Source organism: Hypomesus transpacificus, chromosome 9 (assembly GCF_021917145.1).
Source record: "Hypomesus transpacificus isolate Combined female chromosome 9, fHypTra1, whole genome shotgun sequence".
NCBI lineage: Eukaryota > Metazoa > Chordata > Actinopteri > Osmeriformes > Osmeridae > Hypomesus > Hypomesus transpacificus.
Genome location: NC_061068.1, coordinates 19,971,177 through 19,998,953, shown reverse-complemented (window position 1 = coordinate 19,998,953; position 27,777 = coordinate 19,971,177). Strand labels below are relative to the sequence as shown.

General features: G+C 45.6%; 1 protein-coding gene across 1 annotated transcript in view; it reads right to left on the bottom strand.

The window, feature by feature from the left end:
- The window catches only part of zgc:165603 (uncharacterized protein LOC571425 homolog), a 50,646-nt gene that overhangs the window by 19,328 nt on the left and 3,541 nt on the right, over positions 1 to 27,777 (bottom strand). Inside the window, exon 2 of the mRNA XM_047024589.1 lies at positions 10,833 to 10,916. Within this exon, the coding sequence (XP_046880545.1) occupies positions 10,833 to 10,916 (84 nt within the window). The remainder of the gene's footprint in view (positions 1 to 10,832; positions 10,917 to 27,777) is intronic.

Below are 27,777 nucleotides of genomic sequence, written 5' to 3'. Positions count from 1 at the left end.
GAGGCATTAAACTGTCGCACCCAGTTTATCCTTGGTGGCTGTACATACAGCCAGCGACTTCGCCTCAAAGAGATTTGTTTATCAGCTCCCCCCCCCCCCCCCCACCTCGCTCCCAGAGCAAAGTTACATAAGCCCAGCATCTAAAAACCCAACCACGGCTGAAAAGATGAATTTTGTCAGACGGGGGAATAAATATGACGTCTTGGTTAAAGATGTAGAATCATGCTAAAAACAAACAACAAGAAGATATACAACCTCCAAGCAAACTATTTTGACCCACAAAAAGAGTGAGCACATCATTGATTCAACCTACTCTTTGAAAGATGAAAACAACTTTGCAAAGTTTAATTAAGGAATGGGAACGTCTTCATAGAGAGTCAACTGCAATTTTCAACATCTGGGCTCCTTTGAAACCCCCGACAGCTTGCCTGCTGCTACTGACGTTGGCAGATATTCTCAATGGTCTGTCACATTAGTGGGAGACAGGCTGCACGAATGAATGAAAAGCATAGTTCCAGGACCCCAGCGTGTGAGAGAGAGACGGATATAAAGAGAGAAAAAAATAAGAGGAGGGACAGAGTGAAAGAGAGAGGGAGAGGAAGAGAGAGAGCGGGGAGTACTGAGTGCACAGAGCAGAGTGGCACAGAATAGCAGAGCCTGTTTAATTCATCACAACTGGCTTCAGAGAGAGTTGTAGTTTTAAACTTTAATGAAAAGAGCCCTAAAGTCATCATGTAACAAGATGAAGAGAAGAAAAATAACATAGATAACTCCCAGAGAGAGAAGGAAAGAGAGAGAGACATACATTAGGGGTAAGATGCTCTGGCCAAGTATGTCTTTATTGTGCACTCAGTTTCTAACCACACACACACATAGGAGTTAAGTTAAGGACAGAACAGTCATGGATGAGAGGGGGGGGGCAGAGATAACATTGGGCATGTACAGATCAGAACACGCAGGAGTCCCACCGCTCAGGGAAATGTACACACTAATACTCACACAGTGTTTCTAAACGTGTGATTATTATACAAATACAAATACCTCAACTAAACACCAGGATGATCTGTGTGGTCTCTGTGTTAATCCCTAAGCTTTGGCCTAATGGGCTATAACTCCTGTGTTAGATGACAAACAGACACGACAAACCAAAATCTTTTTTGTTCATAAAATTAACACAGGGCCAAAGTGGTCAAATCAAAAAATGTTTTAACATAAAACAAGAGAGAAAACATGATAATTTTTCCAGTAAGCTTTGCAATTATTGCAGTAATCATAAGCATTGGGAAAATAATGTTATCCTTGCTTTATTATGGAAAATGTTGGTTCCTCCTCCATCACGTTTTGCCCCTGCCCCCCCACAACTAATACTGCTAATATGTTTGATCTACAGTTCCTTATCTGGTCCTTCAGCTCAGTTCCTACCTTTCTCTTCCAGGGTAAAATAACAAGGTGGAACAAAGGAGAGCAGCCCCACTTTTTTCAGATGTCAGCTGCAGTTAGACAAATGGCTTCATCTTACTCAGATATCCTTGTGTAAAAAAAAAGATATACTTAAGAACCTCTGCTATTTTTAATACACCATTGGAATACTTTGAAGCTGCCTGCGTAGTGTGTAGTTGTGGTAAGCCGCCATCTGCTTCTGGTACTACCGACTTTTTAAAATGTCTAGTGCAAGCAAACATGATCTTTATGCATCTAATCTCTTATTGCCCAGCAAGATGTGTTATCTTGTGTATTAGTGAATAACTGCTTGAACAACATTTTTGCCGAAAACAAAATGGTTCATAGGGATTCATGTGCTAAGGGCTAGCAAACAGTACAGAGTAAAATGTTCAGCTCTCCACCCGCTACCCATTTGCAGGGCAATGCTAACCCATGCAATTTATAAACCCAGCACCACAAATAAACACGGCTTTAAAATGACAACGCGCTTACAAACTGTCCTGGATCCTTTGCCCTTTAGAATGAAAGAAGAAAAAAAAGTTAGCTCATGTCTTAGCCATCTTTCAAAAAATGCTAATATTCTATTTTTCAGTCAGTGGGGAATTCATTTGTCTGTTTAATTCCGCAGGTGCCCTTAACGCACCAATCAACAACAGGCGGCTCGCCGCGAACAGGCCACACCATCTGTGTCTACGGAGCACCAGTCGCCACTGAGTCATTGCTCTTTGCCACCGCGTGCTAAGATTCCATTAGGAAACCCCGGGTCCATGCATCCTCGGCCATCATTTATTTGGCAAAGGCAATTAGGAAGCCCCCCCAAAAGACACCATGTGAGGTGGGACCCGAGTCTCCTATCTTAATCACTTGAAGTAATTAGTTTCTCTGAGCTGTATCATTAGGTATCAGCTCCGGCGCAGCCAGAACGTGTTGGCGAAGACAAGAGTAGGGAGTGAGAAAAAAAAGGGCTTAATCATCACAATAACGGGAGAATCTGGCCGATGCGGGTACCTGTCCAAAAACGTTACAAGGTTGTCCCGCGAGAGGCGAAATCCATCAAAGGGATTTTTCCTCCCCCTGCCCATCCTCCTCCAACCCCCCCCCCCCCCCCCCCCCCCCCCCCCCCCGCCTGCCCCATCTTCTTTGCAACGTAATCATTTTCTTCTCATAGGGTGTGACATTCATAAAGGATGCAGTTGCAGGTACCGTGTCTTGGCAAGTTTTGGGGCACGTGGGGGATGTTGGGGGCCTCAGAAGTGTGCTCACAGTGTGTGCGGGGGGATTGGGGGGGGACGGTTCTTTTTTCTACTCCCTCATCTTCATCTTTTACCTGCTTGCTTACTTTCCGAGCATCCCTCAATTGACCGGGTACTCAGCTTTATTTCTCTATGCTTTCATGGATGAAAGTCTTGTTTGAAATACTACTTAATCTCTGCCATGCATACTCTCACAACCTCCATGTTGCTTTAATCTATTCCCATCTTTGATTTAGCTCAACTGAATAGGCAGCAAGAACCATTAGTTCCTAGTACCATTAGCATTAGCATGATACCTTTTGAAGAAATATGCTAATGTTGAGGGCAAAGTTCAAAATTACCCCCCCCCCCCTGCAACATGATGACAAGCGTGTATCTGATCCTTTGAAAGTGAGACTGACAGGCTAACAAGGCCTGTCAGTCAATCCCGCTCAATGCGCTACTTGCTAATGTCTGAGAAAAGCGAACTCAGTCAATCTTTGGAATCTTTAAAAATGTAAAAGCAGCTGTTTCGTTTGTTCACTTGCCAGGCCTGTGTTTGGAATCATTAGAGCTAAGTTGAGCAATATCTAAATGTTCTTGCAATGTTTGAGTCTCTACATGTTATCCTTTGCTTGCTAATGTGCTAACATCTTTGACCAACCACGTTTCTTTTTCACTGGCTTCTGCTACTAATGGTTGGCTGTTTCCCCTCCCCTTGACTGAATTCTGTCTCAACAATGTACCCAAACGATGACTATGCCGGTACCCTGGCCCAGTGCTTGTCATGGCATTTTGTCAAATATATAGACCAAGTACAAACAAAGAGAAGAAAAGGAGGAATGGGAGAGATGAAAAAAGCGAATACCATCTGACAAGTTTGTGGCGCATTTGGTTCAGACAGCGTGATTCCCCTTGGATCTGAGAGTGTGGTGGATAGAGAACTCTGTCAGAGCAATTGTTCCTCCGTGTGGAAAGGTGACAAAAAGAGAAGTGCGAGAGAGTCTGCCGACAGGGGTGGGGGTGGGGGTGGGGGACTGGCAGGAGAATGGGAAAGACAGTATAAAAGAGAAAGGTATAGATTATAGGCGGCTAGGGGGCTAGATGAGATGAATATGGAGGGAATAAATGAGGTTCCAGCACTTTCTGAAAGACCACAGTAGCAATGCATTCTTACATGAACACAAGGGGAAGAATGGCTGCACCAGGCAACATTACTAGAAAGATCTGTCTTTTCATTACTCTCTCATGAATACACAGACAAATGCGTGCACACACAGAAACACACACCCACACAACTGTCAAGTCTGTTGTATAGAGTAGTTGCTCCCAGCAATGAAACAGTGAAGGCACATTGAGCAAAGTCTGTAGACTCACACACACCAGTATTAATTTCATCAACAAGAACAATGATTTCCATAACAATAAATTATTGAAAAACATTAACTAAAATAAGCAATGAATCCCTTAAAATGTTTGTAGACGAACAGAAGTCGAACTAAGACTAATGGACATGATGATCATGCTGGCCTTGTGCAATGTCCTTAGCGCTACTCTTTCACAGGCTGTTACATGAATCTTTGTTTAGAAAAGACCAACCTTCTCTTTATCCTACCAATGTGGCTAGCTCATGGACATGAACTTAATGCCACATACATGACAATGCCTGACATACAACTTGTTTTCTTTGTATCAAAACACTGTACTTCAAGGATGTTTGTTGACTAGTATTAGCTAAAACAAGTAAAACAAAGATAAAAGCATTTTTGTTTGTCAAGACCGAGACGACAATCTGAAATCGCTGCCAAAATTAACACTGACACAAACTCACTAACTCACACTTACTTACACACCCAAAGACACAGAAATCTAATCCGCTTTTTTGTAGACACACACACACATTCGCGCGCAAACACACACAACCCCTGCCAGAGTGTAGGGAGGGACAGAACGTTCTGAGTTACTGCACAGCGGAGACACTCTCCACAGCAGCATAGAGAGTCCATAAACTATGATGGATGGGCTATCATCATTTACCTCCTTGGTGACTTTTCAACAGTGTCACACCCCGCGAAGCACATGCAATACAGTAGGTGAGCTGCATCAAACAGATTGAGCAGAAAGCAGAGGAATCGAGAACAGCAATGCGGTTAAAATAATACTATAAAGAGTGGGAAGGGATTGAACGAGAGAAAAAGAGAGAGAAAGGGCGAGGGAGCATCATTTGACATATGCCTGACTAAACTCGAACGCACCCATGTGCACACACACACACACACACACACGCCATTAAATCAAAATGGGACCATCTCTGGCCCCTTCACTTTCCTGCGTCTCTCGATGCCACCAACACACATACACACACACCAACACAAGCACTGGATGTATGTAGAGCATGCAAAATCTACTGTCTCCTCCACTCTCCTCTCTGCCAATGCTGAGACAATGTGAGAGAAAAAGGAGAGGGCGGGACAGCCAGAAAGAGAGAGGTAGAGATGCTCAGAGAGAAAGGGAGAGAGAGGAGGCCCAATGCAGACGGATGACACAGCGATAGTTTGTGTGACAAAGAGAGAGAGAAGAGAGTGAAATTAACCATGGGTCTGGGCAATAGGAAAAAAGATAGGCCTTCACTTGAGAACAGGCAACAAAATTCAGAGAGAGTGCGGAACCAAAGAGAAATGGCCAGCAGTACAACTTCAGATAAAAAAACATTTGATTGTCCTTTTTCACCCTCGGGAGTGGAAAGTAAACCACCTATTACTGTGTATTTTCCCCATGGGAGACGTGGAATTGGGGCACACACCAGGGTGAAATGGAAAACTGAGTTAGGGTCAGGATACCTTCATTTCCCTTGGTAGATACTACCCCTGAATATAGTGTGTGTTTTAAATGTCTTATCAATTGTGATAGTAAACTTATTGTATCACAACAGTTTAGCAGTCTGTATGATATTTACAAGTCTGGATTTACCATTTGCTCATAATGTTGGACAGAAAGCTGCTGTTGACAAGCTACCCTCTTACTAATGCTTTGCAAGTGTAAGCGATAAAAAACACCCACCAACACACCCCGAGCAAGCTTTTAGGAGGGTGCTGGAGTTCAGATTGCGGTGTGGGAGAGCTCAGGAGGAAGCAATTCTGGTGGGCGCCGTGACAACCCCTGTGACAGTGTTGCCGTGACCCGGATCACACAGCTGAGCACAGCTCAACCAGCTGGGGTCGCTGTGGTGTGTAGGACTGAGTTTAGGGGGGGTGAGTGTAACTGAGTTGAATTGGTTACAGTCACTCCTCAGTATAAATCCCTCCCCACCCACCCACGCCATCAATGTTTCAGTGGCTTAGCTGGTTTACACCTGGTGTTTACAGAGGGTGTAGTCGCGGTAGTAATGCCCGAGTTCGCATACCGGTGTGGGAGGAAGCTAAACTACACTCTAGGATCTATTGTACTGTGTTGAAAACGAATCACCACCTACTTCATTGCATTGTCCTTTTCTTGCTAGCCTATTTACTTCAGTATTCTGACAGGCAGGATTGGAACTAGCTGCTGGTAGAGCACAACTTGCAGAGCCCAGGCCCTGGCCATCACATCCCCAGAACAGTGGAGCTGAAACAGATAGCGGCACTTGCCATTCCAATCATGAAAACGTTAATGTGAAGAATGCAAGGATATCACACTTAATATTTGACATTTCTTTCCACCTGCCCTTGTAGCCCTAAATTACACCATTTTGATCTTGCATTTACAGATGTTTGTCAGGTTTGGGAAAAAAGAATAGGTTTCTGAATAAAATCCAAGAAGCTGCTTCTAATGACTGTGTCAGTCAGTAGAAGCAGTCATCGGTGTTAGGTTCATCCCTTTTCATACAGTGTAGCTTGAATAACACAAACACCAATAAAGAATATCCGTGCATGACTGGGAAACGGTGGAAAAACAACATCCCTGCTGCCTGCACCGGGACCTAAAAAAAGATGCACTGTTTCTCCTGTCTGCACACCCTGAGCGAGAGAGAGAGAGAGAGAGATAGGAACGAGAGAGAGAGAGAGAGAGAGAGAGAGAGAGAGAGAGAGAGAGAGAGAGTGAGTGAGAGCATGCAGTCCGCATCCCTGGACAGCGCCTATTGATCGCCCACCCGGCACACATCACCACAACTTTCACAAACTGCTATTGAGAAGTGACCTGTAATGCAATTACTGCCCAATCCGGGGCCTCGGCCGCCATCAATTATTAAAAGCTGCCCGGGCCATGGCCCTCCATTCCGCCTGCGCTGGCCGCGTTGTCATTATCACGTCCGCCTGACGGACGCTGCCCAGCTGTTGCCAGACCATGAATACGATTCTTCCTCTGACCTCCCCCTCCCCCCCCACCCCTTGTAAAATGTATTACATGATATGGCAAACTAAGGAAATTTGAATGACCGTGTTCCATATTCTGCTAGCATCTGCCCTATGTTGAAGGTGAGGAGATACAGGAATATGAGGCCGGCTTTTCCAAACTGTGTGTTGGCTGCTTCTGGGTGTGTCTTTTTAGCGTAGGGTGGGCTTGTAGGCATGCATGACCTGGATATGACAGCTGACACTGAGGTGCATACCTACCGTACGGAAAACCTTGACTACCTAAGTCCAGTAAGTAATGCAGTCCAATGCCGATACATGTCTGGACTGGATGCACCATCCATTGGGTTCATTTGTGTCCTCGGACAGCAGTGGAATATCTATGAGGTCTTCATCTGACCTCAACACACTGGACGCTAGTGACAGAAACCATACCGACTACATGTACAACGCAATCTCTGCTTTCTCTACCTACCCTTAACCGAGTCTATGCCCTATGGACTCCCACTCACAAGACCCAAACCCCACCTCATCTGAAGAGCCAGGCAGTTATTGACCAATGAGACGACTTATTGAGAAAAGCTGTCATGAAAGTGGGTCGCGGTTCCCAATCAATGCCATGGATTTCTGGACCGAGGCGTTATCTCTTTCCGGAGGCCAAAAATAAATAAATGAAAAGAGATGGACACAAATCAGTGAGGATGATGACCTTTACCTCCTAATTTATCTTTCTCTCTGCCCTCCCACCTTCACTTATATCTTTCTCTTTTTTCCATAATCTACTTTCTGCTTTCCTAGTGTTTGTTTGTCCCTGGGCTGAACCGGGTTGACAGAGATGGCTGTGTTTGTATATGTGTGTGTGTGTGTGTGTGTCGGTGTGTGCACGTAAGCTGGTGTGTGAATGCACTCTGATATGATGCATCGATTCACAAGGCTCTATATTTTCTCATCTGGCCCGCGGGTTGTGCTATTACATTGTGAGTCGATCTGCTGTACTTCTGAATGTGTGTGTGTGTGTGTGTGTGTGAGAGAGAGTTGTATGCTGTTTATGCAATGTGGTGAGGCTGGAAAGTATAATAAAACTGTTGTTTTACAGTTTATGTGAAAAAGGTTATATGTTTTTGTTTTTTGGGTGTTCCCGTCTCCTCGTGTGTGTTGTGTGTATTTTTGTGTCCGTCTGTGTGCCTGATATCTATTTATGAATAAGCTGGTATGGCTTTATTTTCATGTCTGGGTCTGTACTGTGTTCAAATGTTGTCATACATGTCCCTCCTTGCGGTTGACTGTATGCGAGTACTCACGGCTTGGTGTGTATGGAGTGCCAGTATATGGGTGTTGTGTGTGTGTGTGTGTGTTTATGACGCTGAGCGAGACCTTGTGTGTGTACACATACACAGAGTACAGGCAACACATACACCCCCCCTTCCCCAGCCAACTACTCCCCCCACCTCCTGCTAGGAAGGCCCTCTGCTAGAATCAATAGAACCTTTTTGATGCATCATGCTGGTTGTGAGAGTCTGTAACTGGAGAAGGGATCATAAAATATGGCGTCCAGTGGCCAGTGCCCAGGAGAATAACCCCCCCCCCCCCCTTGCCCTAATCTACCCCAAGATGAATCCCCGAAATAAACACACCAGCTGAATAAAATAAAGCACAACTCTAATGTCTTTATCTGGCATTGTCTTGACCTCTGGCTAAGTTTGTTTTCTACTAAGTGGGAGCTTTGTAAAGAACCCTGGCCCTTCTGTGAAGGTTGACTCAAGACCAGGGGTGAGCTCTAGCTACACTTGAAATGACAAAAAGGCACCAACTCCTTATCACGCCCACAGTCACCGATTACCCATTAATTCTCCAGAACACTTTAGACGTATATACGTATACAAGCTTTTAACTATATTTTGGCATTCACATTAACACCTCATTTCTCACCGGCATCCTTAATTTGGACTTTTCTTGTATGCCAACACCTCCCTGGCTTTTAGCTCAGTTTAAACCCCCCCCACCCTCATTTAACAAGGCCACCCCCCCCGACCCCCAAAGTGTGCAGTCACCTGAACACTAATTGAAGGAGCCCTGATTGCTCAAAAACTTTTATGGAAAGAACCTTTGTGAGTTTCTTGTGAGGGTTGGGTTGGTTAGGGGCTGGGGGGGGAAAGGGGGGATAGTGGGCGGGGGCGGTGTTGAACGAGGCCAGGATAGACAAAGGAGAGGGATGGGAACAGAGGAGGGGTGCACCTTACGCTGCAAATAACGCGTCCCCCTGCATTTCTGTTCTTTGGCGCCAAGTCCCCCTTACCCTCCCTAATGAACTCATTTGTTCGCCTTTTCGCCCCCGTTTCACCTCTACTAGCGTTCAGAACCCCTCCTCTCTCCCCGCCCCCCGACACACACACACACATTCAATACCCCTCACACCCCATACTGTATCTTTCCTGCCTCAGGCTTTGTTAAGCATCTAGGTCCGTCTTGTCGAATTATGGAACTGTTCCTATCTTTTCTCTACTTAACGCTCAAAGTTTGTTAAGTAAAATCCCCTGGACGTTAATCAAACAGGATTCCACTATACTGCCATCAAGGCAGCTAATTAGCATTGCTAGTTAAACTATGGCGAAGGGTAGTGACTTCCTGTGAATTCATTAGTTACGGGTGCCTTGCTGCTACAATGGTAATGGCTCAAGGGCAGCTTGCATCGCCGCACGTGATTTTATTTTGTACACGTATGGATGGCAGCCTTTACATTTATAAAACTGCGTTCTTGCGTAGGTTTTTGAACAGCAATGTCTCACGACTACAGTAGCACATTCCCTGTGAACGTGAATTTGCAGCACCGCTCGATTTGGTTTTTTCTAATCTCTTTATCTGGCTGGCCACGTCATTCTACTAAGTCGGAAGTATAAAAAAGGATGGAGGGGGGGGGGGGGGCATGGGGGGTTGGAAGGAGGCAAGACCACCATTCCACACTCCTCCGCTCTCCCCCCGCTGCACGTCTGTGATGTCATAATCACTCACATCAAAGGCTTTCTGCTCAACACGGCGACTGTCAACCTCCCTGGAGGCGTCATTAAAACGAACAGACCGAACAGAGCAAGCCCTGACAGAGACACATCAAAACTCCAGCAAATAAACACACACGCACACACACACACACACACAGCTCAAACAATGTTTAAAGGTCTTGCGACCTCGTCACGTTGAATGAGGAAAATGGATGGATGTGCAATTCGGAAAGAGTGAAACGGTGTGTGTGGATATGCTGCATACATGCATGGACGTAGCGTGTTGCCGACGTGCCGGTAGGCTGTCAGCCATGGCATGTGCCAGAGCATCGGTACAAGGATGCATGCATGCACCCGCCCACACGCATGCACCCGCTCACACAGGCACACAGGCGCCAACACACACACACGCACACACACACAGACAGAGATAGAAGAACTATAAATAGGCCAGCTTTGATGTGATGTTGTGCGGTTTCTCCCTGTGGGTTTGTGTGACTGTCAGAGGGAGGAATGAAGGGGGGGGGGGGGGAGGGAGTGGGAGTAAAGGGAGTGGGGGGTGCGGAGGAGCAAAAAGTGGAAGTAAAAGGGGAGGGGGGGGGGGGCGGGCTGTGTGTACATGTGCGGGGGTTGTACACAATTCATGTCAAGTAAGTGAAAAATGATGACGTACGTGGCCTGCTTGTGGGTAAAAGAAAATATTTATGCACCCCTGTGTATTTGTATCCCTGTGTGTGTGTGTGTGTGCATGGGTTGTGCGCGCGCGCGTGTAGTTTGTCATGTATGCACACGGTGTGAGAAGGGTGATCTGTAAGAGTGTGAGCACTCACCCCTGGCAGTGTCTTCTGCTCGTGAAGGGCGTTTCTGAGCTTTCAGGGCCGACTCTCTGGCACAATAGGTGAGGAAGGCACAGCCTAGCGAAGAGAGGGAGACAACAGGAGGGAGGAAGAGGGAGAGACAGAGATAATGACGTTAGAAATCTGGGTGGCAGATAGGGGAGACAGCAGTGGGAGGAGTAAACCCACTCAAAACCATCAGGGGGAAGAGCCAAAAACAACACACACACACACACACAGAGTGGTCCCGGGGGTAGGATGTGTGCACGCGCAGACACACAAACACACAGCCAGCCTGCAGCCATAACTCTGAAAAGGCTGCCTACATGGCCACTCTGGGAGTGTGCCTGTGTGTGTGTGTGTGTATGTGTGAGCGAGAGAGAGAGAGAGACAGAGAGAGAGAGAGAGAGAGGAGAGAGAGAGAGAGAGAGAGAGAGAGAGGGAGAGAGGGAGAGGAGAGAGCGAGGCGAGAGAGATAGAGAGAGTAGGAGAGAGAGACGGAGAAGAGAGAGAGAGAGAGAGAGAGGAGAGAGAGAGAGAGAGAGAGAGAGAGAGAGAGAGAGAGAGAGAGAGAGAGAGGGGGGGAGATAGAGAGCGAGAGAAGAGAGAGAGAGAGAGAGAGAGAGAGAGAGAGAGAGAGAGAGAGAATGAGAGAGAGAAAAGGAGAGCGAATGTGTGAATCAGAAAAATAAACTGTCTAACATCAACCTTTTGCTTCGTCCTCACCACAACTCATGTGCAAAGCTTTCTTTCCCCCTTGCTCACACACTGTCATTGCCGGTGCCCATGTATACCCCAACGACAAGCCAGGTGACACTGATTTGTGAACGTGCGGGGGCCTCCGCACCCAAAACACGTCAAATCTGATGGAGCTTCCTCCCTGTCAGTCTCGTAACACACATATCCACTCGTCCATCGCCGTCCTCAGTTTGCTGTGACAAGTCAGACATTTTCCCTGACAGCCGTCGTCCTGGCCTCCCTCCCTCCCTCCCTGACTCTCAATCGCTTTTTCTTTCTCTCTCTCTCTCTCTCTCTCTCTCTCTCTCTCTCTCTCTCTCTGTCTCTCTCTCACTCTCTCTCTGTCTATTGGTCTCCAAACCATGGCTACCCATAATCCACGTTTTCCCAGACGTGAGATTGTTGTGAATATTCATTCAGGATTAGTCCATGTGTTACTGTGGCACTCGGGCCTTGGGATCCATTTAAAGTGATGTCAAGAAAATGTTTTAAACCTGCTTAGAAGAAAGACAAAAACAAGCGGAACACAAAGAAATACTTGTATTTATTGAAAACAAATGGACTTAACTGTTTTGGGAATGAGACCATAAAACATTGTAAGGTAAGATAGGGTTCACAGACATCAATAGAGTGTCTTACACAGATGTTGGGACTACCATTGGGCTCTTTTTCTCCGCAACCTGTTTCCTAGTGTTACAGTCTCAGAACATAACCACGGTCTTATAAATAAGTCAAGCTCATTCTATATTAAACTCCCAAGTTGTTTCCCCCAAACAGACTAAATCTAACCAAATACAGTTTCCTGACCAAATGCACGGCATACAAAACAACTAAAACAAGTTTGATAATATCTTTGAAAAGATTCCCTTTGAGAAGGTAACAAATAGAACTGGACCTAAACCCTTCAGCAGTCCACAGAATAACCGACTACACTCTATAGGCTGTTTGCCTAACTGGGCATGGCGGTTTGACTTGAGTAACATGTATGTACATTAGGTACACCTATCCTGCCTCGCAGACTTTTCCTTTCTCCTCTGTGCCTCTGTGTCTTTAACCCAGGGCCGGCCTGATAGTGGGACACTGGGGAGCTCCTGTTGGTGTTTTTAATTAACGCTCCTCTCATTAGCCGGAGTGAGGGCTCGACGTTGACAGCTTGGCTACCTCCTGCGAGGGGCTTGTCGTGTTCCGGAACATGCCAGCATCTCCCACGGGACATGTGCGCGGGGCAGAGAGAGACACACACACGAATGCACTCGCACACACGCAGGCACCCCTTCATGCGCAAAAACGTTGACAGGGACATGCACTTGTTGTGTATGTAAGCGCGCGCACACGCTAACACGCACACCCAAAATCATCTGATTCATCGCTACTTCCACTGCTCTGCTCTCGCAGAATCGGGCTGTCGCCAGCATCTGACTAAAACACATATTGGTTCAGGAACAGTCGATAAGCTGTTGTTTCTGCTGTCAATGTTGCCAATTTACTTTCCAATTGCTTCAATTTTAAATCAACAGCGGCACAGGGAGGTTGGAGAAAGCAAGTGACGAGAGAGAGAGAGATCGACGGAGAGAAAGAAAGTGAGAGAGAGAGCAAGAGAGAGAGAGAGAGAGAGAGAGAGAGAGAGAGAGAGAGAGAGAGAGGGGAGATAAGGGCAAGAGCAAAGGAGCAAAAGAAAGCGGGGGTGGAGGAGGACGAGGTAGCAGAGAAGAAGGAGGCTGGGCGAGGAAGGGAGTGCGATAGAGGGAGGAGGAGCAGCAGGAGGAGGAGGAGGAGAGAGAGGAAACGCAGATAAGATCACCTAGCTTCTGTGAACACCATCCCCCTGTGTCCTACACTCGTCTCTTATCACAATGACTGCAGACACCCTAAAGGGACACACACCCACCGAGAAGAGAGGCCGAGATAGAGAAAGATGGAAAGAGAGGGAGGGAGGGAAGGAGGGAGGGAGAAAAGGAGAGCGAGGGGCAGAGAGAGGGTGAGAGAAAGTAACAAGGGACGAGAAGAGACGAGAAGAGACAGCGAGGACTGAGGGAGGGGTGAGTAGAGAAGACCCACTTTACTTTCTGATGCTGATGATCATTGTGCCTCATTGAAGATAGCTGTAAGAGACGACACAGAATGGAGACAGTGCTCTCAACAGAAATGAAACCCCCTAATAGACCACTAAGAACTTCTTGAAAGGAAAAGAAATCCATTTCCAATCACCTTTTTTCCAACTTTGAGGTAGTATGAGAATCCTTAAGAACACAACCTGCGTCTGTGTGTACCCTCATGACTCCACATGTACTGCATAAGAGGGCCAACTATAGCATGCTGTGAACAACAAAGGGGCAGAAGTAACAAAAATGGCGTCCAGTAAATGTTAAGTGTCAATCAAGTTTTCAGTTCTCATCCCCCTTTCCCCCTCGATTTTTGAATTCACATGTATTTTCGTCACCTCCATTTTAAGCAATACATTTAGGTTATTTAGCTGGTCAAAAGGACAAAAGCGATGGCAACTTGTCAAAGCAAAGGCATCAATCCAAAATCGTTTCGTCATCAAGTCCACTTTATGTGTAATAATTATAACCATAACATATGCCAAACACAGCTGTAAGGATTGATTCCACATAATGGAACAATCATTATAACTAATAATCATGATAATAAACCATTATGTGTTAGCATGATGGGAAGAGTGCTAAAAACATCAGACACTTTTTGGCTCCAAAAACCATCAACTCAGTGTTTACAGGTTCACAACCTGAATCACAATAATTACTAAAGTCATCCTATGTCAAGTAAATTCTCCTCATGCCCTAGTCACAACTGCATTTGTTATATCACTGTCCAGTTTGATAGAACCATTAAAGGCTAGCAGAACGAGTTTGCATAAGGGGCTCATACAATGAAACATTGTGAGAGAAAACCTCACAGGTCCTAATTATTGTTTCTTCCATCTTATTCAAATATCATAAAAACTGGAAATAAAAAACATTAAGGGAAGAAAATATCCCAGTGATCCCTTATGGAATATTTCAGAAGATTCTATGGAGAGCCCCCCAAAAAGTTAAATGGAGTTAAAACTTTGTATCTATTCACAGGGGGAAACCTATAAGCTACACTTTTGAGTACTTAGAACTCTTCCTTGGGAAACTTTACCTTTAGCAAACTTTGTATAAGGCTGTCCAAAATCAGTTAGTCCATAGAGATCGATGTTTCTCACCTCTCTTCTTTGTTAGCATTTATTTGTACCTGAAAGGTATGACCAAGGACAGCCTTCGTTCGATACACAGACGATGTTTTTCGTTTTAAAGATTGACCTTAAAACATGGAAAACCTGACTGGATTTTTGGATCGTTCAGGCTTAAAAGCATCCCTTTTAACCTGATAAAATGAACATTTCAGGTATGTTTGTGAAAAGAAATGTGTTAAAGCCTTGACATTTTTATTATACTTGTGGAGCATGAAGAAAGAGATGATAAACTATTTTACTTAACAGTATTTGAGTGACAAAGTGCTGCTGCTTTTATTTAATATATTTATATTCTCCACTAATAATTGCTAAATATTTTATTGTTTGGATACTGAATATTTCTAAGGAAGAACACTTAGGGAAATGGAAAATAGTAAAGTAAAAATTATTCATTTTTTTCGTAAAACCATGGATGTATTGTGACTTTAATCGGTTGAAAGGATGTGACATCTAATATGACACTCCACATATCATCTCCGATGGCAACAGCTGTGACTTTATGACTCTTTGATGGCAAATATTGGGTATAACAGAAAACGAGGAACCAAAGCCACACGATGAAGCAAAAACACCCTTGTCTGAATCATGACTGAAAAGAAACAGACGTTCTGGAAAGCGTACGGTTGCAAATTTCTAGCTAACATTACTCCAAATTATTCGATTAAATCAGGGACATTGGTCTGGTTGTCAAATAATGGCTAAATCAAGCTTTTTTATGACTTGTGGTGCACCACCATAGGGTCCCATTTACCTTTCAGTCCACAGTGACTTAAACTGAACACGATTTGTCGCTATGATTCCAGCCGTCTTGGCTTTTCAAATGAGAACTCAGACAGTAAGGATAAAGGATAAACAGCCTTCACCCAAGGAAAGGAAGGTAGGAAGGTTGGGAGGGAGGGAGTGAGGGAGGTTATTTTAGGGGACACTTTCAAGGTCTCCAGAATTTCTCCTACCTTCTCCCTTGTATCCCCTGTATCATCTTAAAATGGTTAATTGGAAGCAGTAAACCCCTGATTAAATAAAAAAGCACTTTGAAGCCTGCAATATGAGCTCAGAGAACAGTACAGTAGGCACGATGAAAGAAAAAAAAACTTCAATTACTGTTCCGAGACTACGGCAGAACGTTTTTTTTCTCCCTGTGTAACAGGCCTTAAAAATTCAGGAGCTGTTTCAGGGACTAATGAATGCTCGTCTTGAGTGTGATTTTATTCCAGCCGTGTAAGAAGGAACTGAGGGCCAATATTATAAAAGAGATGGTGGATGCATATATAATAAAGCATATTACAGGCACCCAGACCCCCTATAGGCTACTGTACGGCTCCCTGAGTCCTCGCTCGAGGTGAAATAGAAGAACCTTGAAATGCACAGAGGGAGATGGTGGGAAGGGGGAGAACAAGAGCGATGGAGAGGGGAAAACATGAGAGACGGATAGAGGGGGAACAAAAACAAAGAAATTGAAGATTATGTCTGTTCATGTAAGAAAAGCACACACCTGAGCCCAATTTCAAGGTAAAGGGGCAGCCGACCAGCCCCTTCGCCTTGTGCTAAAAACAGTGCAGTGTTCAAGGAGTGTGAAAGAAAGCGGGCACAACTTGGCAAAGTAATGTGTGCCTTTGTTGTGCCTGCGTGGGGGGGGGGGGGGGGGTGTCTCCATAATCATGTGGTAAAATACAAAGATAAAATAAGGCTACCCAAGCCAGTAAGCTCGCTGAAAAACTCACTCTCCAAGCCTATCGGTGCAGACAACTTATGCTTTTCAGACAGCAGATGAAAGAAAACAAAAGGCAAAACACAAAGGCCAGCCCACCTTACTCTTGTATTTTGAGAGGAGGAAAAAAGTGGAGAGGGAGAAGGAGAGGAAGGACCTTGAAACGGCATTACACTGTGTCGGTACAGTAAGTCCCTCCAGATAACAAACCCCCATCTCTCCCTTGTGCTTCCCAGAGTGCCCAACTCTTATGCTGTGGTAATCGATAGGCGGAGGAGGAAAAAGGGCCGGCTCTAATGTGTTGCATGTGAAGGATTTACTGGAGAGCAGAGCCACTGAATCAATGGAGTAGAAAATGCATCATTAGGACAGTGTCGACGCGCCCCCCCCCCCCCCCCCCCCCCCCCCCGCACACACATACCCCAGGGTGTTAGGGACAGTACACACACACACAGTGGCACATGTGCGATGTTGCAATTACACTGAAGCATAAACCCGGCCTCTTAAACACACGTTCGTTACTTTTCACACGTGCTGCAGATGTACTGTTAGCAGAGCAAATACTCACATTGGGTCACCACTGTATCAAACACATTCCAACACACAGACCTACACAAACACTTCAACATTTTCAGTTACCATTTCCTCTCTTTGCATTAAACCCTCGAAGCAACATATTTCTTTATAAATGGACCATTCACATTGGGAAATGTGTTAGGTCAGAAGTCAAAAGTCTTGAAATTTTGCTGTGTCAGACTTTTCCCCCCTCAAAGCCTATTGTTGGCTCAAGATTGGTTGTCAGTATGTGGACGTCACATCACCTCCTGAGGGGCATAAAAAAGATGACTTCAAATGTACTATATTACTTGAGACAAGTTGTCCCGATTGGAGACAAAAAAATACTGTACCTTTTTTTGTTTTAGTAAAATGGTTCTAGCTAGAACCTATTGATGATATGGTTCCACATGAACCAAACAGGATTTTTTTTAAAGTTCTTAAAACGTTTCACAAATGAGCGAAAGAAAACTTTTACCCCCCAGTTCTAGAGCCTTCAACCCTGTAGTTGGCACAGTATGGAAACTTAAAAGGTTCTGTCTTAATTGAAAAAGGGTTCGGTATGCTCCAGAAACAATCTCCCTCGCTCAACAGAGTTCTGTATTACTTTCAAAAACTTCTCACAGCGTTGGACTGTCCATTGTACTGAACAAAAGAAAAGAACATTTCGGGAATACAGCTGACCCTCTGGAGAGCTGTGGAGTGGATCACAACATGGGGACTGTCTTTCCCTCCTACTCCCCCTCCTAGAGATAAACACAACCCCCCCCCCCCACCCTTCCTCTATTAATATTCCTCTCTGCGTCTCTCCTCCACTCCCTTGTCGTCCCCTCGTCCTCCCTCTCGTCCTCCTATTATCCTGCCTTGGCGGACGGTTGAGACGACGCGCCCTGTCCTATCCCGTCATCCTGCGCCGGCAACACACGAGCCTGGGCCGAAGGCGGGAGGGGGAGACGGGACGTCGGGTGGACGTTGAAGGGTGAGGGGAGGTTTGACATGAATCATCGCGCTTCCTGTTCGCGTCGTCCCGGAGGCAGGAAGAGGGGAGGGAGGGGGGCGGGGGGAGGGGGGGCCGGCGATGCCCGTTTGATTTTCCGAGAGAGTTTAATTGGCTTTATTAGCCAAGACATTGGGCCCCGCGACTTGTTCCCGCAGGTTGCTCCTGCTCCCTCCCCTCACCCCTCTCCCAGACCACAACACCCCCCCTGCCCCCCACACACACATCTAATTCCTCCGAAGGAGAAACCCTGCGTAATTGTTTTCCCTCCATCTTCCGTGTCATTGTCAGATGGGTCCTGCGGGATTATTAGCCACCCCAGGTCCCTCAATAATTCATCCTAAGCTATTTATACACAGATGGAGAGTCCTCTAAAGTCTCCCCTGGTGAGCTTATCTGCCGCTCAGACAGACAGAGAGAGACCGAGAAAGAAAGGCAGAGTGCGAGAGAGAGAGAGAAAGAAAGAAGTGGAAAAAACAAAGAGCAAGATTGAGAGAAACGAGCTCGCAGATGGGAAAAGAGGGACAGACAGGGGAAGAGCCAATGAGAGACGAGGGACAGGCAAAGCGAGACAGAGAAGGATGGAGAGAGTGGCGATAACAAAAAGAGGCAAAAAGCTGTGTGTGTGAGTGCGTGAGTGTGTGTGTTGGAGTGTGAGTGTGTGTGCTCTACCGAGATAGAGCCAGACAGAAAGTGAGAGAGAGAGAGGCAGGCTCTTTTTGGTGGAGGCACGATGACCCTGTTTCTGGTGGGCTTTCAGTTTCAAGGTGAAGCCGCCTCTTTCCCCTGTTTTGCCAAAGTGAACAAAAGCCCCATCCTGGGAATTGCCTTTCCCCCACGCAACACTCATTAATGGCTTTTAATCTCCCCTTTTTTTTCCTCCATTTAACACAATTAAGATGTTTGCAAGACTAACAAGGGCCGCCTATTGCCATAGGAAGGGCACGTGAAAGGCAGGCAGGAATTTCCATACACAAAGTAAACACTGGTTATCCGCTTCCGCAAGTGTCAATGCGCAAGATCAACAAAACAGCAGCCAGCCATGTCTTAAAACAAGTAGTAATGCGCTAACATAATATTAGGGCATTAGCATATTAGCATTAGTGCATTAAACGGCCTCTAATCTTGAAAGGGGGAAGCGGTATGGGCCACAGTAAAGGCGGATCGGCTTATTTTTTAATTGCTTTTGCAGGTACCTGGGTTTTCCTCCTTGGCAGTGGATGGGACTTTTTTGTTGTTGTCGAACTAATGAACCCTTCGGCAAATGCATACGATTTTCAAAGTCTTTTTATCAGCTTTTCGAGATACAAATAATTATTCATATTTAGCCTGCTCGGCTGGCAGGTTTTATCCGGCTTGCTTAAAAAGGCGAGCTCCTTCTTGGACAAATTGGGACATTGAAATGCTGATTGGAATCGCAGTTTTTTACATTTCACATTGGAGGCACATTAGTCAGGGATGGAATGGATTGTTTAGGAAAGGGATTGGTCCGACTACTCAAATACTGACCAGATGTCAGGTGCTTGCAATTACATGCGATCCAGACCTTTTTCCTCTCCATATTTCAGGAAGCTACACAATGCAAAACAGATATATATTTGTTTGCTAACGATGTGTTTTGCTGACAAGTTATTTATTTATTTACTGGGCTCAGGTACTCTAATTGCATAACCCTGAGTGCTGATCTGGGATAATGTTCTCTATAATAACTTTGCATAACAACTGCCTTCATCAGCACTCCTAGTTTTGAGACAGGAGAAAACATGGACTTTGGTCTTAGGCCTTAAATTGGTGGCGACCACGTTCCAAAATTAGACTGCGTTGCCAGCAGCGACCCCGTGGTATTTCTAAATTGTGTCCTCAAACTATTGTGTTCAATCTGGCCTATCACACTAGACACAGTGCTAGTCTGCAATGCCTTTGAGTATAGCTTAGCTTATCAACAAGCTAACATGGACACGTAGGAATACACGTACACTCCAAATCTCTCAGTCTTTCTATCTCCCTCTACCCCTCCAACTAAAAACCCCATGAAATTACACCAGACCATGTGAAACCCAGTGTGTATGTGGGGTGAGGGGAATTGGATTTGGGTAGGATTCTCATCTTCTGTTCTGTGATTAAAAAGCTAAACTAATAGTCCTTGGCTTGTAGGGAACCTGCGCGTTGAGCTAAGGAGAGACCTCAGAAGCCATTAAATTGCAAATCTGTAATAATTTGCTGTAGGGTTTCTGTCCAAATCATTCCCTGGCTGATTTGTGCATAGAGTTACGCTCAGAATGGCCAAGCAGAAACCCAGCTGAGCCCATTGGCTACCGGGCCAAGTAGTCTACTGTAACAGACACTCGCCCACACACACACACAACACACACACACAAATACACTCCCACACAGATGTACAAATCTATACAACAAAGAGCTTCAGACCACAGGGTAGCATGGCAATATGATTATTCAACGCAACATTTTTATTGATATTGATGCGGAGGCAATTCCGTGCCGTTCTATCCTCAAAGGAAAACACTCCATCTTTATGCATCACTTTCCATCGATCCCATGAAAGACGACATCAGAAAAAAGGCTTTTGTCATCCCACACAGAAGTGGGAAACAATCCATGAGGGAGTTTGCGTGAAGTGCGACCAAATGAAATCAACCCAAATCGGCTACAAATTGAGGTGCAAAACAACATTAGCACCTAGTGAAAAGGGGTGCTTGCGTTGGTGTCAAAGAAGGGAGCCATTTGCTTATGAACCCCTAGGGTCCTCCCAAAGCAGCAGGGTCCTAATTCTGCTCCCGTTCCAGGAAGGTCATTTTCTCTTGCTCAGCTATGATGGCCACAGACTAGTGCTTAAATCTCACAAAACACAACCTATAAATTACAGCAAAGGACAGAGGGGTCAGAGTCTCGCATGGAACTAGGCCAAGAGCTATCAATCTGCAGAGAGGGGGACATCTGTCTCCGAGACTCCCTCGCTGTCTCTCTCCGCCTCCTCCCGTCTCTCTTTCTCTGCCCCTTTTCATGCAACTCTCCCGCACTTCCTCTCAGTTGTCATCTTTTTCCCCGTCTCCCTCTCTCTTTCTTTTCCTCGCAGGCCTCGTTCTCTGCTTGCCTTTTACGTATTCTCTTACATCATCCCTGTTTCGACCTCTCTAATTCTCTCCACTCACTCTGGTTCTCTCTCTCTCTCCATCTCCTGCCGCCTCTCCCTCCCTCCCTCCCTCCACCATCTCTCTTTCTCTATCTCATATTCTCTCTCTCACACTCTTGGCATTTCTCCATCCATGCTCTGTGCAACAGGGACTTAAGACTGAGCAGGACATACAGTATATCGTGCGGCCATAATCATTACCTATGGGATCAAAGATAATAGCCATCAGCAAATAGTTTTTTTGAAGCTCGTAGGAAAGGTCATCTTCATTTGACTCATTCGCAGTGTATGAATGAAATCGAATTGCGTCTGACCAGAAATTAAACATATCTCAAAAATAAAAGGAGAGGGAATATGTTAGTTATGTTGTGATGTTTTAAAACATTCATCATGGCACACAAATGGCATACAAGCACAATATTTGCAATAACTCGTAGTTTGGTGTGAAACTACTAGTTATTCTCTTATCAAAGAGGTCGCTTGTTGGCTAATGTGACGTTACACATGCAGACCTGTTATCGTAAAGGGTAGACATACATACTGGCTGAGATGTATAAAAACTATGCTTAACTTCAGCTAAACGCTCATTTACTTTGTGTTTGTTCAGTGTCCCATTTTAGAATTGTGCCCATTTTAACTAATCTATCACACTACCCCGAACCCTCAGAAACCATAACTTATTCATCCTCCTCCATTTTTTAAATCAAACTTGGCTTTGAATAATTGAAGGGGGAGGGGTCTTTAAGAATCCTCTCCATCTTTCTTTTCTAAGTCAACGTGGTGCATTTTTTATTAGGGGTGGGCATAAAATGAAAATGAAGAGAAAGTAATTGAATCAAAGAAACTTGTGGTTGTTCGTTGGGGTTGTACAAGTGAACTGGCGAGAAGCCGAGTGCACGTCTGACCTGAGGGGCTACACAGGCTCTTCGGTCTTGATATGAGACAAACAGCTGAAACTAGATTACGATGTCTTCTTTCCAAACATGTCATTCATTCATGTATTCATTAATTCATGAATACATATATACAGAAACACCCATAAATGCTCACAAATAAGCATACATATGTAAATACATGCATTCACATGTAAGTTCTTTCTCTCTATCTATCTCGCTCTCACGCACGCACGCACGCACACACACACACACACACACACACACACACACACACACACACACACAGACGCACACACACACCAATAGATGGACTCTACCTCTCCCTTAAATCAGAGAAGCTGTGTAAATCACATACAGTACCACAGGCTTTCCAAGCCCAAGAAATAAAGCGCATTAATAACAGGCCTGCATGCCTGAACACACACTGACAAATGTACACACACATACAGCAAATTTATATTCATGCACATTCAGATGGAAAAAAGCACACTTCAAAGTGCAAGCATCCACACAAAACACACACACGGCAACACACACCATATCCATGTCTTATATGAGACCGATATATCGTATTATCCTAGAAATGGGTCTCAGCCGAGCCCCCCCCCCTCACCCCCCCCCCCCCCCCTCACCCCTGCTATGATAAGTGTGGCACAGAAGTGTGCAAATGGGATACACAGACACTGTAATAAACATACTGACACCAGGTGCCGACTGGCTACCCTACTCAGGGGAAAACAACGGAACCATGTGACTTGTGAAAAAACGCAGATGATTGTTAACTCAAACTGTACAATTATATATCTTAAATACGGCTGCGAGGCACAATGACCACCCTGCACTTACTCCCATATTGCACAAATGCATAGTACAGTAATAAATTGCTGGGGAAAAAAGAGCTCCACTGTGCACAAACAATAGATAAGTTAATCACTATTATTACAGTGCAAAGCGTTACATCGTGGCATTTTTCATTTGGAATGCTTTCGACCATTGTTTTGTTGCTGTGTACAAACTTAAGTTCTTTTCCAGGGTGGTTTGAAGTGTCCTGTGACATGGATGAGCAAGGGGATACTGTAAACCAACCTGTAAAAGTGAAAGGTCTCCAAAGAGAGAATCTGGAAAAACACAAGTGAGTCTGGGAAGTAGTAATAGTAGTAGTAATAGTAGTAGTAATAGTAGTAGTAGTAGTAGTAGTAGTAATGAGCCTTTGTAAAGTATAGTAACAATACTGTATACTTTATCTCATCTTTGATCACTGTGATGTCTGTGCAGGTTACTTGCTGTGACAGACATTTGTTTGAATTTTTTTTTACCATGAATGGTGACCTGTGTACACAGGTCGATAGTAACAGTAAATGCAACTACGACAAATGCTTTAGTTTCGTAATGTAGTTAACATTTAGTTTGAATGTGGTTTAGTAACTGCCTGTATGTTGATATAATACTTTGTTTTGTTTTGTTATTTTAGACACCTTTTGGATGGAAGATAACGCACTGTCGTGGTTTCAAAAACATATCAAATTATCAGGAGAACATGAAAAAAACGCGACTTATTTATTTTAGAATGAGCAAAAAATGAAAATGGTTTGTGTGATCATCAAAACATTTTCTACAACATTGAGCTAAGATATAATCTTTTTTAGAATTCTCTCTACTTTGTTTAAAGATAAAAAATAGACAATGGCCTCCATCGTGCCTTGGAAAGTCCTTGCACCAATAAAACAATCCTAGCTGAACATTAAAAGCAAAACAAAGCATCGGAGCTGTTCTTTTGAGCATGTTTGCTCGTACTCAACCAGACAAAATGGATTTGCGAGTCAATTTTTGTGAGGAAACAACAAATAAGGCAGGGATTCCGTCATGCATTAAAATGCTGTCTCCTAAATATTGTTTCCTACACTCTATATAACATCAGGCAACCTGGCATTATAACATTGTGGAAAACTATGAATTCTTCAAAACATCCATTGACAATCTCTTGAGATAAAGGGAAGAAGTAATCCAGAAAAACATTTATATTCATGTATATTCATTCGATACGATGTAATTGGCCAGTTTCAACCATTTCAAAACTATTGCATTCCACCACTCCGGAGTAAAGGCCTGTATTGAAGCAACAGGGAACCCAGGGAAGGCCGACGAACCAGCTCTTTAAACATTTAACACAGACCACAATAACACTTGGATGATGCAACAGCCTTGAAAACATAACATATTTACCTCTCCATGGAGACCTTGTCAAAATTGTGCTAAACTCTCAGGCACTGGAAGCACACTGCACAAGCAACTTAACATGGCAACATCCTGAAAAAAGAGGTAACATTTTATTTAAACGCTCTTTCAAATAAAAACAGGCTGTGGTGAAACTTTTGATAGTGGCTGGGTTAAACCTAGCATTCTACGTTTGACTTTGGAGTTTAAATATAAAACAACACCACTACCAGTCCATTAAGTGTATACATTAATATTTCAGGGCAGATTTTAGCCTTTGGACCTTCTATGTAAAATCTTTTGCAATCCCTGTGAAGGCATTTCAAACAAAGTGAGGATGGCAGTTTATCTCTGAAGCACTGTGGTAAAACAGACACTTGTGTTGACTACATTTGCTTGTACAATTTCTTGACAGTAACTTGGTCCGTCTTCCTATTTGCTTTTTAATCATTTGGATTCAACGTGCTATTGGCGGTTAGAGCCGGTTTGTTCCAGCCTTTTCCAGCCTGCGTATTCTTCTGTGCCTCTGCAAAGTTAAATCAAAAATAGCTAAGAAAATCCTCACAGTTGTCAGTCTCGAAACCATGTTTCCCTTTTGTCACAGCTGGCTGTTAGCACATTGCATCCAGGCACAGCGACGCAGCCTCCAAGATGTAATCTTTTTTTCTTGGCCAAAATTGCTGAGGTCAGCAGCTCCTGTGACCTAAGGGATGATGGCCACAAATCTTCCCAGACTCCCCCCCCACCACCAGCACCATCACCCCGCACATCACTCGCCCAGGTCAGCATAGCAGTCCACTTTGAGCCATGACCCCCCTGTGTGTGGCCATCCCCAACGTCCTAATGACCCAATACATGCTGAGTAGGCCACATTTTACTTATCATTTCTACAGTAAACATGATTTCTCTGGCGCTTTCAACTTGTCAACTGAACAGTGCCCAAAAGATTTGAATAGTATTGTGTTGATTTCTTATACTTGTAATGGAGTTGTTTTACCAAAAATGACTTGATAGTTCTTATTCAAAACACTTCAATTTGGACCGAAATGATGAGGACTTGTCCGGGATGTCTGTGTGAAAGAGTAACTCTGAAACTTGCCTGCGCAGTGCATATAATATGTACATACCACTAAGCAGAGATGCCAAGTGAACTCGCTCGCACCTCAAAGTCAATCTTGGGAGGTGAGATGAGATTGCATCCACAGCCCGAGCTCACACCATTCCTCCAAGTGCAGTAAAGGTCACTGCTTTTAATGAGTGCCATGAGGAGGTCAGGAGATCGCAAGCTCTCCACCTCCATGACAGCTCTCATGACTCCCAACCTGCCGTTAGCATGCTAATCCCTGCAGGGGCCCCTGCGCTACCACCCTTTCCTCCCTCCCTCTTCCCCGATGCTCCCCCCTCCTCCGTCCCTTACATGGTCATCGCTCACCGCCAATAACAAGCTCCTCGGGGCTGATGGCCCTCCCCTCCAACCCCCCCCACCACCACACCGCCCCGCCCCCCCCCCCCCCCCCCCCTTCTCTAACAGTCCCGTCCAATAATAGCTGGGGACAATGGAGGCTTTCCCGCCTTGACAACTGTCCCCCCGACAAATTAAGCTTGGCGTATTCGCATACACGGCCAACCGCCCCGCTCCACCATCCCCAGCCCCCTCCTCCCTCAGTCGCCCCCACCCTTCCTCTTTTTTTAGCACTTTGTTGCTTGGCAGTTCCTGACTCCTAATGGGGGGTGGGGTGTGTGCGTGGAGAGGGACTCTGATTAGACACGATCCTATCGCTGACACATGTTGGCTTTCGTCTCCCCCCCCATTCCCCCCCCCCCCATTTATTGTGGAACGTCGCCATAGAAACAAAGCCCGGCGTGGGGTATGCATTCTGGGTCTCGCTGAGTGGAGGATTTTGGGCCATGGCGGAGACAGGAAGGAGGGAGTGGTACGAGGCAAACACACACACTCACACACTCATCCCAAAGAAACGAGGAGGGGGAAAAGAAAAAAAGACTAGAGCGAGGATGATGCAACGAGAGTGAAATTGTGTGGCCAAAACGTGTGCTGCATTAAAACTGTAAAATACGCACTGGTTCCTCCCTCACTCGCCCCTTGTTGGGAGGCAAAATTGGTTTCACTTCCAAGGTCGGGACTTCCTTTGGGACAACCTGTGACACAATATCCGGTGATAATCCCTCATGACTTTAGCTTTACAATAATGTGATGTCTTTAGATGTTTGTATGGCTCCTGACAGTCAAAGGGAAATCAGATCGCATAGATGATGAACAGATTAGCAACCCGTTATGTTATTAGCGCGTCAAGAAATGTTCCAGATAAGTGTGCAGAATCCAGCCCCCATTGGAAACAAGCTGGTCCCACTGTGATCCAATGGTGTTGTAGGTCTTCTGAAGCCTGCTACAAAGTGTCCATAGTTCACCTTCAAACTAATTCATACCATACGTCAACCTGGAGCTACCAACCGCCCGGGACAAAGACAGACACATGGTGATGAGGAATCCGACTTGTCCCCCCCGACTTATTGTGGCAGACCTTCAAGAGGGCGGCTGGGGGCGGCGGAGGGGGTGGGGGGGGTCGTCTCCCAGAGCCTCCAGTTTCTCAGGCAAGAGCACTGAACACCGGTGACATTTTATCTGCACCGCCTGCCAAGTCCCGTATCTCGGAGTTGGCACAACATTATAAGATGAGGGGAGCCTCTGTGTCTGCTGTTGACTTTGGAACCCTCCGTCTCTCTATTCAGGACTGCAGCTTGTGCCTCGCACCCTTTGGGGCGGATTCGAAAGGCAAAGGAAGGCTTTGAGATTGTTCGTGCGCCGCCTCAGTGTGGGCGGACCGTCGGTTTGTTCGGGGGGGGGGGGGGGGGGGTTAGCATTTAGGTGAACCTCATCTATCATTTTCTTGCACGGTCCACGTGAGGCTGATTTTCCGGGGAGTTGCTATTTCACGTCGGCAACTTCGAAAATGGACACAAATTGTCGCCGTTTCCGCCGAGAAACCAATTAAGTCGGGGGCTGGACACAGAATTGTCCTCCGACCGCGGATGGTCACCGGGCACCGCGCGCCGCCGTATCTCCTTCACCTCCCATGCTGCATTGCAAAAAGGAGAGGGAGAGAGCGAGAAAGAGAGGGAGAGAGAGAGGAAAACAGAAAGAGACCCGTCTTTGTGTGCCCCCGTGTCCCTCCCAGCATCCTCGGCTGCCGGGTGATCGTTATAAATGGCCTCTATTAGTGCGCCTCGGTCGCAGAGGGGAGAGAAATAAAATCATTGGGAGGAATGTAGGCCTGCGCCTGTCGCCCCTTCTGCCGCCGCACCCCCCCCCCCCCCCACCTCCCTGTCCCGGTCCGTCCTGACCCCCTCCCCACCTCCCCCCCCGCCTCCTTCCATTCCGAGGGGACGGAATCCTAAAGAGTAGACTAGCTGTGATACATGGAGT